The 15,029-nt window shown below is 39.4% G+C and overlaps 1 protein-coding gene across 3 annotated transcripts in view; it reads left to right on the top strand.

Moving 5' to 3' along the window:
• PLCB2 (phospholipase C beta 2) overlaps positions 1-15,029 on the top strand; it is a 70,168-nt gene that overhangs the window by 29,125 nt on the left and 26,014 nt on the right. For all 3 annotated transcript variants that reach the window (XM_083350127.1, XM_083350126.1, XM_083350128.1), the window contains 7 exons: positions 938-1,084; positions 1,608-1,765; positions 8,497-8,579; positions 9,764-9,848; positions 9,984-10,155; positions 11,583-11,677; positions 13,926-14,022. In XM_083350127.1, the coding sequence (XP_083206253.1) occupies positions 938-1,084; positions 1,608-1,765; positions 8,497-8,579; positions 9,764-9,848; positions 9,984-10,155; positions 11,583-11,677; positions 13,926-14,022 (837 nt within the window). The remainder of the gene's footprint in view (positions 1-937; positions 1,085-1,607; positions 1,766-8,496; positions 8,580-9,763; positions 9,849-9,983; positions 10,156-11,582; positions 11,678-13,925; positions 14,023-15,029) is intronic.

Genomic DNA, 15,029 nt, shown 5'->3' with positions numbered 1-15,029 from the left:
AACAATTAAAATAACACCAATAGTAAAGTATCATAAAATATATATTTATTAAAATCAGAAACATTTAAAACCTGGCACCAAAGTTAAGTTTCTGCATTCAGTCCATTATTAAATCCTCTCATCCAACTCATCCTATCCCAGCTCTTGGGAGAAAAGCCAGGTTTTAAGGGTAGAAGGGTAATTGCCTGCCAAACCTCAAGGAGAAGGGGTTCCATAGAGCAGGGGCTGCCACAAAAAAGGCCCGCTTCTTAGATCCCATAAAATCGAAATGTTTAAGGCAAGGGACTAGGAGCATGTCCACCTTATCTGATGTGGTAGAACAGGTAGATGTTCTTATGGAGAGGCAGTCCACCTAGCCCGATGCCATATAGGGCTTTAAAAGAAATAACCAGCACCTTGAATTGTACCCGAAAGGAAACCAGGAGCCAATGTGGTTTGCATAACAGAGCTGTTACATGGCTGAACTTAGGGGCACCCATGACTGCATACGCTGCCACATTCTAAACCAGTTAAAGCTTCTGGGTAATCTTCAAGAGCATCCCCATGTAGAGCACATGGCAGCAGTCCAAATGGGAAGTGAGTGAAGATAGCTAAATAAGGAATCTCCAGCAGATTGAATGGAATTAGGAATACAAGTTATGAAATAATCATGGCTCACAACAATCCTACATCTATTGCCTTTATTTTTAAGTCAGAATAAAGCACCAGCACTGTGGTTGAGCATCCAATGTAGAAACACAGGCAACTTAGTTTCCTCCAGAAGTTTTATACTCTAAAACCCACAATTCCTTGTCATTGGCCATGCTGGCTGAGGCTAATGGGAATAGAAATCCAAAACTTTTGGAGGGCAGCAAGGTACCTATCCCTGATTCACAGTCAGCTCCTTCAAGGTCTTGAATTCCACTCTCAGTCACAATATGATTATTTGCTCCTGCAGGACAACTGTCTCCTGAAGGAATGGTTTGGTTCCTGTGTGGTCCTGAAAACAGCATCGTATCTCAAGACAAACTGTTGCTGTACCAAGATATGAACCATCCACTCTCCCACTATTTCATCAGCTCATCCCACAACACTTATCTAACAGGTACGGTGTTATCCACCAAGACACATTCATTTGTCTCCGTTAGGATAATTTTCTCCAAGTGGTCAACTTTTATATGTGTTTAGGATTACAATTCCCCACATTTCCTGGTTCTGCCAGTTCAAAAAAGATTAGGTAACAGGTGCTATGAAAGATAATCAACCAAGATCTAGCCATTGATGATCAAAGAAAATAGGCAAAATGGATCACAATCTGCCACAACATAGGGCAGATGCCTATAAGCCTATTGGGTGCTTATAACGTATACATCACCTAATGTATTTGCCCGCTGAACAATCATTTTCCCTCTTTTTTTCCTGCTACATTAATCATACACACACAGAGCAACTTTACACCTATGCACTCACTCATACTCACACTTACACACTCTGTACCCACTTTCCAATTGCCGCCCTCCCTATCTTTTAATCATTTCTTATTTGTGGTAATTTTAACAGTGATTGTTTTGTGGTTCTATTAATATTTTATATACATGCCTCCTTTTCTCTTCTTTTCTTTTTAACAGCTGGACAGTTTTCTGGACTCTCATCTCCTGAAATGTATCGCCAAACTCTCTTGGCTGGTTGTCGTTGTGTGGAACTTGATTGCTGGAAGGGACGTCCTCCAGATGAGGAACCTATCATCACCCACGGGTACACTATGACAACTGAAATACTGTTCAAGGTATGCATTTGCTGGTGATTTTTTTTTCCTGTTCTCTTTGAGCCCATATAGTTCCATCCGGCAACGTGCTACCCCCCACCCCCACCCCAAATTAGAGATAGAAAATCCTTATACCAGGATAAATTTCCAACCACAGCCACTCTGTCTTGCTAGAATTAAATGTAACTGTTTTTCCCCATCCAGATTTTCACATCCTCCAGGCATTGGGATATGATCTTGATGGCATTGTTTAGTCAGCTCAGAATCAAGAAGTACAAGTGGTATCAACAGCATACTGGTTGTAACTACACTCCACGTTGGAGGATGACCTCTTTCAGTGGTTTCATGTAGTTGTTAAAGAGGAAAGACAGGAGTTTCAAACCCTGAGGCATCCCACAGGTAAGGGGGCTGAAGGGTTGGCCTCTCCTCCTTCCTACTTATACCAACTGGAACCAACTTCAGAGAAAGGAGGAAAACAGCCTTAACACTGTGTCTCTGTAGTATTTTGTAGCCTGAAACCCAACTAGAAAAGATCCAGATAATCTACTTCAGGGCTTTCTGAAGTTCCAGTCCAGTCACTTCCTCAACAACTTTCCCCAAAAAAGAAAGGGAGATAGGGCAAAAGTTGTCCAGAAGTGTTGGATCCAAATATGGCATTTTTAGGAAGGGGTCTACCACCATCTCTTTCATGGGAGGCAGAACAATTTATTTACGTAAAAAAAGAATTGCAACCATGTGAACCCAACCATAGAAATTTTAATCACCTAGGAAGGTCATGCATCTAAATTGGTGGCATGGTGGATAGAACTAAGGATCCTATTTCCTCAGGAACTGCAGTATCAAATGCTTTGCAGACAATAAGACTACACAAAGTGTCAGTCAACTCACTCAGACTTGCTCAGCTGGAATCCAAGTGGATCCAAGAGATTTTTGAGCAGCAGCATCCAGGGCCTCTGGAGCTTCTGAGGACCCAGTTATTTGTGAGGGAAGCATACAAAAACAGCACATGCTTATCTTAAGGTTATAAAAGCTCCATGTCTGTTAAACTTTTCCTCATAGGACTTGTTTTCCATATTCCTTTGTTGTTTCCTCTGGAGCAATTTACATTTAGCTATACTGATCTTAAAAATCTGGAACACAGGAATTGTACCCAGAATTGGGGAGTAGATGATGCTAAACACAAACCCAAGATGGTTTGTGTTTAGCATGTCATCAATTACAACACCAAGAACCTTATATACTGTATGTGCTCTGATTTACTACTACAAAACCAGGTACTTCTATTCTAAATATAGATTTGGTTTATTCACCTTTTGCTGGTTTTTGACCAGAATAAAGATTTCATTTCTTTAGTTCATTTTTTTTTGCCTAAATGAGTTTGAACTTAAAGGTCTTGAACTTTTCCGTCACTTTCTGTGTTCTGCACAGCAATGCTTTGACATTACTGTAATCAAGTCACATAAGACATAGCAATTCATTTCAAGGTTGACTCAGCCTTCCATCCTTCCAAGGTAGGTAAATGAGGACCCAGATTGTTGGGGGCAATTAAGCTGACTTTGTAATAATGCCACTGGGGGGGGGGCGAAAGCCCTAATAAGCAGGCATATACATAGAATGAAGGCTATTGCTAAGCTTGTAAGCCGCCCTGAGTCTTCGGAGAAGGGCGGGATATAAATGGAATTAAAATAAAAATAAATAAAAAATTATAGGTGCTTAAGATCTATATATTGCATCAGTGATGCATGCATAATAAATGATAGGCTTATATATTTAAATAATCAGAATCCTATTCTTTCTTACTACTCTTTCAAGTATTTAAATATTTTCTTTTGTCCCAAAAATTCAGAAAGAAAGTCACTCAGTAGGTTCCCACCTTCAGCTGTAATTTAAGCCGCAGGGGAAAGAATAAAAGGTCCCTTTAAATGATTACCCTGGTAGTAGTTTTTGATGTTAACAATTTATATTCTCCATCTTATGACCTCACAATTACCATGACACAACACCACGCAATCTACAGAGCAAATAGAAGCTATTGTGCTTGAGTGGAGCTATAATTATAGGGGATGATTGCTCTGCACCACAACAATGAAAATTTAAAAGGAATTACAGAGTGTTAGCACAGCATGTACTTTTCATTATAGCTTATATAACATTTGGACATTCCCCTCTCTTCTTTCTTCCTTCTTAGCTTTCCTCTCCAAAATAACTTGTGGGTGGAAAGAGGTGGTGGCTGTCTCCTGATTTGAACCTACATCAGTTTCCTTTGGAAACAGATCAGATCAAGAGGCAGGTTCAGCCTTCCCCTCCCCATCCATGATCAACTACTTGTTCAATTAAAAGTTGTTCTGCAAAAGACAAGTTATAGGCCATTCAGTACAGTTGACTCTTGGTGAGCTGGAATTCACCAACTTGGCCTCTCTTTCATAAAGCCCCCCCCCCTTTTTTGGCTTTCCTCAGTTTTGTTATGTGCTGGTAAAAATGCCATCATTTGGCATTACAGTTGCTGCAGAATGAGCCTCATTTTACCCACAGAAGATAAATGTCCTATTTAAAATAATGTCAATCAATGGGTGGACCACAGGAGAAGGCATATATAATTGTATAGAAAGAAGTATTATCAAGAACTCTCAGTTACAGTATTGCAGTAGGGAAAATAAATAAGGAGGTTCCACAAATGCATGCTTTCTTTCTTTCTTTGTTTATTATCAAATTTATATAGCCCCCATCTCACAAAAAGCAACTTTGGGTGGCACACAGCAATGAGATAAAACACCATGTAAAAAAACACAGATATAAATTCCAGATTAAAAAAAAATTATAATGCTGTCTCACAATACATGATTGTCCAAAGAAAGTGAGAGTGGTGGAACAAGCAAAAACCTAATTCGTAAACTTTATTCAATTATACAATATAAAGAGGTAGGGGGCGCAATGACTCAGCCGTTAAAGAAGCTGAGCTTGTCAGCTGGAAAGCTGACAGCCCGAGTATCACATGACAGGATATGCTCCTGTTACTTGCCCCGGTTCCTGCAAACCTAGAAGTTTGAAAGCATGCAAATCCAAGTAGATAAATAGGTACCATTCCAGTGGGAAGGTAACAGTGTTCCTTCATTCTGGCCACATGATCATGGAAATGTCTTTAGACAACACTGACTCCCTCAGCTAAGAAACAGAGATGAACACCGTCCCCTAGAGTCAGACACGACAGGACAGGGAAATCTTTACCGTTACAATATACCAAGAATAAAGATGGCTTTAAAGACAGGTCAAACATATTAATAGAGGATAAGACAATTACTGTAGCTGTTTATTATGATACTTCTTCCAAATGAGGCTTTTTAATATCAGTCTGGGATAACTGGGGAGCAGCAGTTCAGTGCCTGACCTTCTTATGCAGTGTTCATAAAAAAAACCCCACTTGGTCTCTATAGGAAAATTGGTGCTGATCAGGATAGGTCTTTGATCTGGCACATAATCAAATAGTGCAGTCCTCAAAGGCCCAGCTTAACAAATCCCACCTCATTACAATATTAAGAATATACAAAAATTCTGCTGGACCAGATCAAATGCCTCCATGATTTTGTCAGAAGCCAGTGAGAAAATTTTATTTTTTTTTTATTGAAAAGTTTTAAAATACAATTTTCCTTTGAAAAACCCCCCTTCCCCCTCCCTCCTCCCCTCCCTACCTCCCCCCTATCTCCCCCCCTCCCCCTCTCCCTCCTCCCTCCCCTGCCTCCCCCCCTCTACTTCCCCTCCTCCCCCCCTCCCCCCCCCCGACTTCCCAGAGCAAAATACAAGGTATATATCTAAAAAGCAATCATAAACAATCATATACTAACAATTATAAACTCTAAAATCCATCACTCTCTAGCTTATATAGAGTAAACCAATCCTTAACAATTAAATATGTATAAAGAACTAAAATAAAAGAAAACTAGCATCATTCCCATCTATGTTCTTCCACAATTCACTATTACCTAGACATATTCTCACTTACACATCACAAGCACCTATCCCTATTAACCTCTCTAGCCAAAATAGGCTATAATAGATAGTTCTTACACAAATTAACCCGCATTAACCCACAAAACTTTCTTCCTCTTCCTCTGTAGTAAATTGTCCATTAATTCCAAATTGAACATTCTGTTACCATACATATCATCCCAAAACTCTTAAAAACACAACTACCACTTGACTATAAGTATATTGTGGAAGTTCCATAGATTTCTACTGGTCTTATTTTTTAATCTTTTTTGAGTGTTTTAAGGCAGCACACGTCACCCTCTGTTCTCTAGGATCATCCAAAAGAGTTGCAGCTTGATCTCCTCCTGTACCCTTCTCGTCTATCTGTCCATCTTCATCCTCTTGATGTTCTCCTTCTCCAGATCCCTCTGCAGCTTCCAGAAGTGTTGATGGGGTTGCTTTTAAAACATTGTTGTAAAAATCATGCGCTTGCTTCACAGTACCCAAACAGTACCTTTTGCCATCATACATGAAGCTCAACCCAGCTGGGATCTCCCATCTGAACCTTATATCTCTTTGCTTGAGCTCTTGCACAAGAAATATAAAGTCCTTCCTTCTCTTTAAAATCTTTGGAGGAATTTCTTTTAGAACCAAAACTTCTTGACCAGCAATCACAACTTTAGTATCATAGGCAGCTTGTATAACTTCATCTCTAATTTCCCTTTTTACAAAATAAACCACCACATCTCTAGGCAACTTTCTCTGCTTAGCAATCCACGAATTCACACGAAACACTTTGTCCATGCCTTGTTTTATTTCAGATGCTGGATGGTTCAATACCCCCTCAAAAGCCTCAGAAACCAGCTGCTTTAAATCTTCCTTAATATTCTCTTTTAGGCCTCTAATTCTAACAGCAAACTGCATCTGGTAAAATTGAGCCAGACTCTGTTCGCTATCCATTTTGTCTTTTAAATCTTCAATTTCCAATACTTTTGCTTCTAATATAGCATTCTTTTGAGTCAAGTCTTCCACTTGATCATCCAGCACCTCCACACATTTAGCTACTTTATGCACTGAGGACAAAATGTCTACCTTCATCTCTCTAAGTTTCTGCTCCATCCTTTCTTCCATTCTCTGCTCCAATTTCTCCAATTTCTCCTCCATCTGTGCAAATTTAACACCCATTGACTCCAAAATTAACTGGGTATGTTTTTCAAGATCCTTCGATGTCAATACATCAGGAGAATGCAACGCCTGCAGTAATGATTGTTGTTGCACCGGAGAATTTCCAGAGAAAATTTTATTAACCATCAACTTTTTAAAAGGATTCCTCTCCTCCCACAATCTACCTCTTTTCTAAGAGCTATGTTCACTCATTCTGTGCACATTTATCTTGCCGCAAATAAGGGTAGTTTGATTATTCTTCTGTCTGTCACCTTTGCTATGGTTAGCCCAACCAATATTTTCTTTCCCCCTTTTAGTTTAACAAATAAAAAGGGAGCTGAATGGAGGTTCAGCTGATTAGCTAATTATTTCCACAGCTCTTTCTTTTTGAGAATAAGCTTTGATGAACCTCAGGGGGTGAAAAAAAGTGCTGTTGCAGACATCCTTTCCTTTGCTGCAATTTCTGAATTCTGCACTATTAAGTAGTGGGCTCTTGGGTGCGGGAATGACGACACGAGGCTGAGGACAGGATAACTCATACTTTTATTCTTGCTAGAACTGTACTGAAACTTTGCTACAACCAGCCACAATATATAGTCTAGCCCATAGGCGGCAGCCAATAGGTTTGAACCCACTCTTGCCGCCTGGGGCTAGCCAATTGCAGGACAGGAGACAGCTAGTCTGGGTTACTGGAGAGCCGTTAGCTGCTCCAGCAACGCACGTGGTGCATCACCACAAGCCCAGTACAGAACATACACCATGGCTAAATCTGTAGATTTACAGACTATGGTTAGAGCTGTTAGCTTTAACCATAAATTTGACCATGGACTCAGTCATCATAATGTTTAATTTGGTGTATGGAATAGGTCATTATAAAATGCAAGTAAATTGCCATGGTAGTTTAAATTTTAAATTAGACTGAGGTGTAATCAGGCTAAAGTTAGGAGAGTTTAATTGCAATTTCAGCCTATAAAATTAGAAGAAGACAAAGACACAATTGTTCATTTTAAAACTGCTTATCTCTGTATTTTGGTATATTTATGTATTTAAAAATAATTCCAAATATTACAAAGTAATTGCCAGTGGGTTCCCTTCCCCCCAAAATACCATTTTTTCAAATATTCTCACCACAGCCAATTAGGGTATAAACCCATACTGTATACGCTTTAAACATATTCCCAATATAATCAGACATTACACTAGCTATTTCCCAATTATGGACATTATGGCATTCTCCATTTCACTTGTGGTCATGGTCTCTTGTCCTTTAACATCAGGCATCAGTCTATAAATGACGGTTCACATGACACTAGAAACTCTGAGACTTCCAGGCAACTGACCATTGTACAGTATTGCACTGATAATTCCCACACAAATATGCACATATTACTGATTTGAGTTCCAGTTATACATGTGGAGGCTTTCTCCCAGAGAATGAGTAACCTGTGGTTTTTCAGATATTGCTCAACTAAAATTCTCCCCAGAACCACCCAGCACACCAATGATGAGTGATGTTCATCAGCATTTGAATGATGCAAGTTTCTTTTACCTATGCAAACATTCAATTACATTCATGAAAAGCCGATCTCTCCTTCACTCTCCTTCTCTCTCTTTGTCTCCTACAGGATGCAATTGAGGCTATTGCAGAAAGCGCTTTTAAAACATCTCCCTACCCAGTAATCCTGTCTTTTGAGAACCATGTGGATTTGTGAGTATTAGGATCTTACTCAGTGGGAAAAGACTGAATCTGTGTTTTGATAAACTGGAAGTGGGGAGGAGGGTGTTCAGTCAGTCAGGATAAATTAATTTTGCTGCAATATTATTAGCAACCTTCTAGCAAATCAAAATTAATTGTGACCTATTCGCAGTGGCTCAGTGGGTTAGGACGCTGAGCTTGTCGATCAGAAGGTCAGCAGTTTGGAGGGTTGAATCCCGAGTGCCGCGTAACAGAGTGAGCGCCTGTTACTCGTCCCAGCTTCTGCCAACCTAGCAGTTTGAAAGCATGTAAAAATGCAAGTAGAAAAATACGGACCACTACGGTGGGAAGGTAACAGCATTCCGTGCGCCTTTGGCATCTAGTCATGCCGGCCACATGACCACGGAGACGTCCTCGGACAAGCGCTGGCTCTTTGGCTTTGAAACGGAGATGAGCACCGGCCCCTAGAGTAGGAAACGACTAGCACGCATGTGTGGGGGAACCTTTACCTTTACCTTAGTCTTTAAAGGAAAAAAAAATCAATCGCCATGCAGCATCCCAGTCAATTACACAAGAAAGCAATTGTATACGCATGTGCCATGCTAGTTTTCAGCCAATAAACATATTTCCTCCAGCTGTGGGTTTTCTCCAGAAGTTGTTTTTTTTTCAGTTTGGTGCTCAGACAACTCATGAAAGGCTAAGCAGGATTCACAATCAAGAGATGGTAAAAACTGACACCTACCTTTTCCTTTTCAAAACTTATTTATAAGTAAAAGGAAATTCTCATCCAATCTTCTCATCCATAAACATTGAAACAATTATTTCTAGATTTCCTAGAAAATGTATCTGTTAAAATGGACCTGGGAAGTGTATTCGATCTGAATAAATGTGGAATGCAGCTATCTGATAGTCAAATTATTTAATAATTAAGAAAGAGAGAAAAAAAATCTTAAATTAACTCTAAATAATTTCAAGGGCATTTTTAAAACAATCACCGTGCAATAGCAAGCATAGGATATGGTAGAGAGGAGATGCAGACCAAGGTTTAGAACAGAACCAAAAAATTTCTGGGGTAGTAAATTTAGATGAATCTTGCAGATGTTAGGATATAAACAGAGAGTAAAACAGGTGAAGCATGGATGATGCTAAACTCAGGTTTTTTTCATAATTTACTCCTTTCTTGTATTTTCTTTTAGGCCTAAGCAGCAGGCAAAGATGGCTGAGTACTGCAGAACCATCTTTGGAGACATGTTACTGACTGAACCCCTGGAAAAATATCCAGTAAGTGAATAAGAAAATTAAATAGTTAAGTAGTCATTCGGATTCACTTGTTCAGACCATCTGCGTTCTGTGTGACTGTGAGGATGATGTGAATGTTAACTTGGTCCATTTCTTTGGTGTTTTTTTCTTTGGTAGCTAAAACCAGGAGTTCCACTTCCAAGTCCTCAGGATCTAATGGGGAAGATCTTGATTAAGAACAAGAAGAACCAATTCATGCCTGGGGAGAACCAAGATATTCCGAAGAAGAGGAAGAGTTTGGAGGATGAAATCACAGACCAACCTCTACCTATAGAAAAGGATAGCACAGGTATCATATCATACGGTAGCCTTTCCAAACTTGGCTTCCTCCAACTATGTATTACGACTATAATTTCCAAAATTTCAAGACAGCATGGGAAAATACTTGCCCAGGAATTGTGAGAATTGTCATACCCAAAAACTGAAAACCCTGAGGTTAAGGAAGATTATGACAAAAAATAAGACTGGCCCTTGGGGTATTTTTTTACCCTGGAATACAGGCTGTCCTCTACTTACAACTATTAGTTTAGTGACCATCTGAAGTTACAATAGCACTGAAAAAGTGTCTTATAACCGGTTTTCATACTTACAACCATTGCAGCATCCCCTTGGTCATGTGATCAAAATTCAGACACTTGGCAACTGGCATGTATTTATAACAGTTCCACTGTCCCACAGTCATGTAACTGACCCATCAGGCTTCTGACAAGCAAAATCAATGGGGGAAGCCAGATTCACTTAACGACCACATGATTTGCTTAACAACTGTAGTGATTCACTTCACAATCATGGCAGAAAGGGTTGGAAATGGGGCAAAACTCACTTAACAACTGCCTTGCTTTAGCAACAGAAATCTTGGGCTCAATTGTAGTTATAAGTGAAGGACGACATGTAGTGATTCAGGATTATCTAAGAGACCACATAAACAGCATCATGACTGCATAAAAAATAGGTGTTTGGGGACTCTTAGAGAACATATAATAGAGAGCAGAGCTGCATAAAAGTCTGACTCTCTTTAACAAAATGAAAGACTAAGGATAGAACTATATAAAGATAATGTAAGGCTTCCAGACAGTGGGTTTTTTTTTGTAAAAGAAAAAGGTGCCGGAATTCACACATGTCATACAACTCGCCTTGCCTACCCTACAAGGTTCCACCAAAAAAGATGCTGGAACTCTGTTCTGAGCATTCTATGAGAAAAAAAGCCCTGCTTCCAGATATACTTAACACTTTCTTCTCATTTCCCCCCGCAATAATAATTTTGCTGGATGAATTGGACTGAGAGATAGCGACTGACTCAAAGTCATCCAGTGAACTTACATTTCAAAGAGCAACATCTACTTTTGCATTTGTTGCTAAAGAAATAAAATCTGAATTCATGTCCACCCAAAAGACATGTAAATTAAAAATTTATAGAGGCTCAGTAACCACTGCTAATTATTTTCTTATATATTACAGATCCCTATAAGACAAAGGAGTTACAATGGTATATATCTAAACTAAGCTTTTAGTTAACATTTTTATGACCTGCCTCCACTGACTATTAGTATGTTGTAGTTTATACTGGTCAACAATCTGTGCCTGGGTGAGTGAGCGTCTAGACTAGAGCTCCAGAATGGAAATTGGATGGGGGAAAGCAGAAAATGTTGGTCTGGAGGAATTACAGATTAGATGCGAAGTTTCATAAGCATACCGATTTTTCTTTCAAATTGTCAGTCAAACCAGTTGAAGAGGATGAAGAAGTTCCTGAAGCAGAGAGAAATTTAGAAAACCTAAATGAGGAAGAGATTAAAAAGCTACAGTCTGATGAGGTATGATTTATGATTTTGTGTATTACCATATACACAATTACCATATTCCTAAGTATACGGTAATTATTCAAGATTTTAGCTTAGCTTCCAAGGCCTTAGCTTAATGATCTCTTGTACAGTCATCTATATTCATGGGATATTGTCCTGCCTTTAACCAGATGAAATAGTTTAGACCTCATACTTTCCTTCACTTAATGAAAGATGATCAGAGGATCTCATAAAAAGTAGAAACATTTCCTTTTTTATGAAATAATTAAACTGTAATTTTCTGCTGAGCTAATATTCCTAGAGCAGAATAACAGAATAACTGAATTGGAGGTCTTCTAGTCCAACCCCCTACTCAAGCAGGAGACCCTATACCAGGGGTGTCAAACTCAATTTCATTGAGGGCAGCATCAGCATTGCGGTTGCCCTCAGGGGGCTGGGTGGGTATGGCCAGGGTGGGCGTGGCCTACTGAGTGGGTGTGGCTAGAATGCGTATGGCCTACTGGGTGGGCATGGCCAGCTCTACATCGTTCGCATCAAGGGTGCCTATGGGGGCCTGGGCAGGAGTGGGACAGATCTGAGGGTCCCTGGCAGAAGGAGGGTCTCTGGGCCAGGGCCAAGGCAGTGGGGGCCGTTCCCTCACTGTTTCCAGGATGGCTTCGCGGGCCACATGAAACCATTTCATGGGCCGCATCCGGCCCCCAGGCCTTGTGTTTGACATGTCTGCCCTATAGCATTTCAGACCAGTAGCTGCCCAGACTCTTCTTAGAAGTCTCCAGTGATGGAGCACCCACAATTTCTGGTAGCAAGCCGTTCCACTGGTTAATTATTTTCATTGTTAGGAAATTTCTCCTTAGTTCTAGGTTTCCATTCATTGTTTCTTATCTTGCCTTCTGTGCTTTGGAAAATAGGTTGACCCTCTTTTCTTTGTGGCAGCCTCTTAGATATTGGAACATTGCTATCATTTCAACCCTAATTTTTTTTATTACATGTATTGGTATACTTTTTCATGTATCATGATTACAATATTGGCATACGTTGCAGAGATTATTTTATTTTATAAAATAATATTTTATTATTCAGCTATTCTTACTGAAAAGTTGATGTTATTAATTTTCACAATAATAATAATAATAATAATAATAATAATAATAATAATAGTAATAATAATAAAGTTGAAGGGACCTTGGAGGTCATCTAGTCCAACCCTCTGCTCAGGCAGGAAACCCTGTATCAATTCAGACAAACGGCTGTCCAGTCTCTTCTTAAAAACTTCTGGAGGCAGGTTGTTCCACTGGTTAGTTGTTCTAACTGTCAGGAAGTTTCTCCTTAGTTCTAGGTTGCTTCTCTCCTTGATTAGTTGCTTCTTGTCCTGCCTTCAGGCGCTCTGGAGAATAGCTTGACTCCCTCGTCTTTGTGGCGGCCCGAGATATTGGAACACTGCTATCATGTCCCCCCTCATCCTTTGTATGATTCTCTCTAGAAACGTAACAGAATAGTTCACCGAAATTGCTAAGATTTATCCATTGGTGTCAGCTGTCCTATCATAAAAGATTAGCCCTTCAAATGTGCGGTGTCTTCTCCTGAATTCTGACAGAACATGACTTTGGAATTATTTTAATTATGACAATATAGGCTAAACCTTTTAACTAATAAATAAATGAAATTCCTTGGAAGTATGGAAGACATAATACTGACACAGCCATGGGAAAACAAGCTGGTGAGATCTGAAAAGACATTTAGCTCGGTAGTTTTACCACTCAGCTGCTAAATTCTGCCCTCTCTGGTGTGTCAGTAATACCAATCAACTATTCTTGCCCAATCAGCTAGGAAAGGGCAAGAGAATATCAATCCCCATTAACTCGCTAGCGGCAGAATCATGAATAGGGATAGGCTTATCCCTCTTTTGCATATTCTAGTCCTAATCATGAGGCAGAGGCAGAATCTAGAGTAGGGCTTATCCCTCTTTGCATATTCTAATCCTAATTTTACAAGAACAGCTTTCCCTAACCTGATGACTTTCCAGGTAGGTTGGAACTACAACTCCCAGAAGAGTGAACTAAGGGTGTGTAAATAGATGCAGTTAGTTGGAAATCCAATTCTGAAAGACTCAGATCTGCAGAGCATATAATATTCAAAGAGGAAGGCACCAGTCGCCGTAGGTTGTTCTTATGAATTCTGCTTAGTCCTTTCTGATACTTATTTTGCACATTACTGGAGTTTGCATCACAATTTGCTCTGTAACCCTCAAAATTCTGTTTAGGGAACTGCAGGTCTGGAAGTGACTGCTTATGAAGAAATGTCCAGTCTGGTGAATTACATTCAACCCATCAAATTCGAGAGTTTTGAAATTTCAGCACGTAAGGACGATTTGTTTTGTCCTGTTAAGAAAAATGTTTTTCTATGGTTAAAGCAAGCCTCATATATATTTGCACTGAAAACTATGTATCTATTAACTGTGTAAATGTCATTCTTTGACATTGTTCTATGTGGTTTAGGACCTATATATGGAGGGGCGGGGACCCCTACTTCTAATAGCAATATGATACAGGGTGGTACCAGCCAAGGAAAAGTTATTGCACCACTAGATGAATTGTATGTTTCAGTGATTGTCTACGTGAGCAGAAGAAAACCCTGCTTCTAAATGGTGCAAAATTAAATACAGCATCTTTCAGCTGTATTCAGCAGCTGAACACAGCATTCATTCAATTGATTGAATACTTATTACTTATGTATAGTTTTTCCAGGTCCAAAATTTTAAAAACCTTCCTGATAGAGCCTAATCTGTGTCTTCATGTGCCTCTCCATGAAGAGTCTAGGACAGGATCTAAATTAATTATCTATAACAGCTTTATAAATTAGTCTGAAAGCCAGCCGAGTTAATCTAAAACTGTATCTAGCCCTCAAGCTGCATTTACCATGCATCTTCTAGAGGATTCTAGGATTACAGCATCTTATGGGCCAGGTGAGGCCACATTCCGAGGCAGAAATTGGAACAAGATTTGGGTTTGTTGATGCACAATAGGTATTTATCATTTATGGTTTCTTCTTCAGAAGCATGTAGCCCAAGGAGCTTTACCTGCTTGTGGACTTACTATGCATCGCTGATTCATTGAGAGTTAACAGGAAGAAAACTGTGTATCTGTAGCCTTGTGTCACTATCTATATTTTCTTCACATTTGCCAAAGCTTGTCAAAAACATTCTCAAATTCAGGCCAAACATTGAATAAGAATTTATGAAACTGATAAAACCCAATGAAATTGCAGACTTTGTCCCATCCTATGCTTAAAGGATAGATAATAAATAATAATGAAATTGAGAGAAAGAATTGAAAGAAATTATTCCCTATAAAATATATTCAATTGG

Source organism: Vipera ursinii (assembly GCF_947247035.1).
Source record: "Vipera ursinii genome assembly, chromosome: 1".
Lineage (NCBI taxonomy): Eukaryota > Metazoa > Chordata > Lepidosauria > Squamata > Viperidae > Vipera > Vipera ursinii.
Note: the sequence above shows the minus strand (reverse complement) of the source record. Positions and strands in the feature narration are given on the sequence as shown.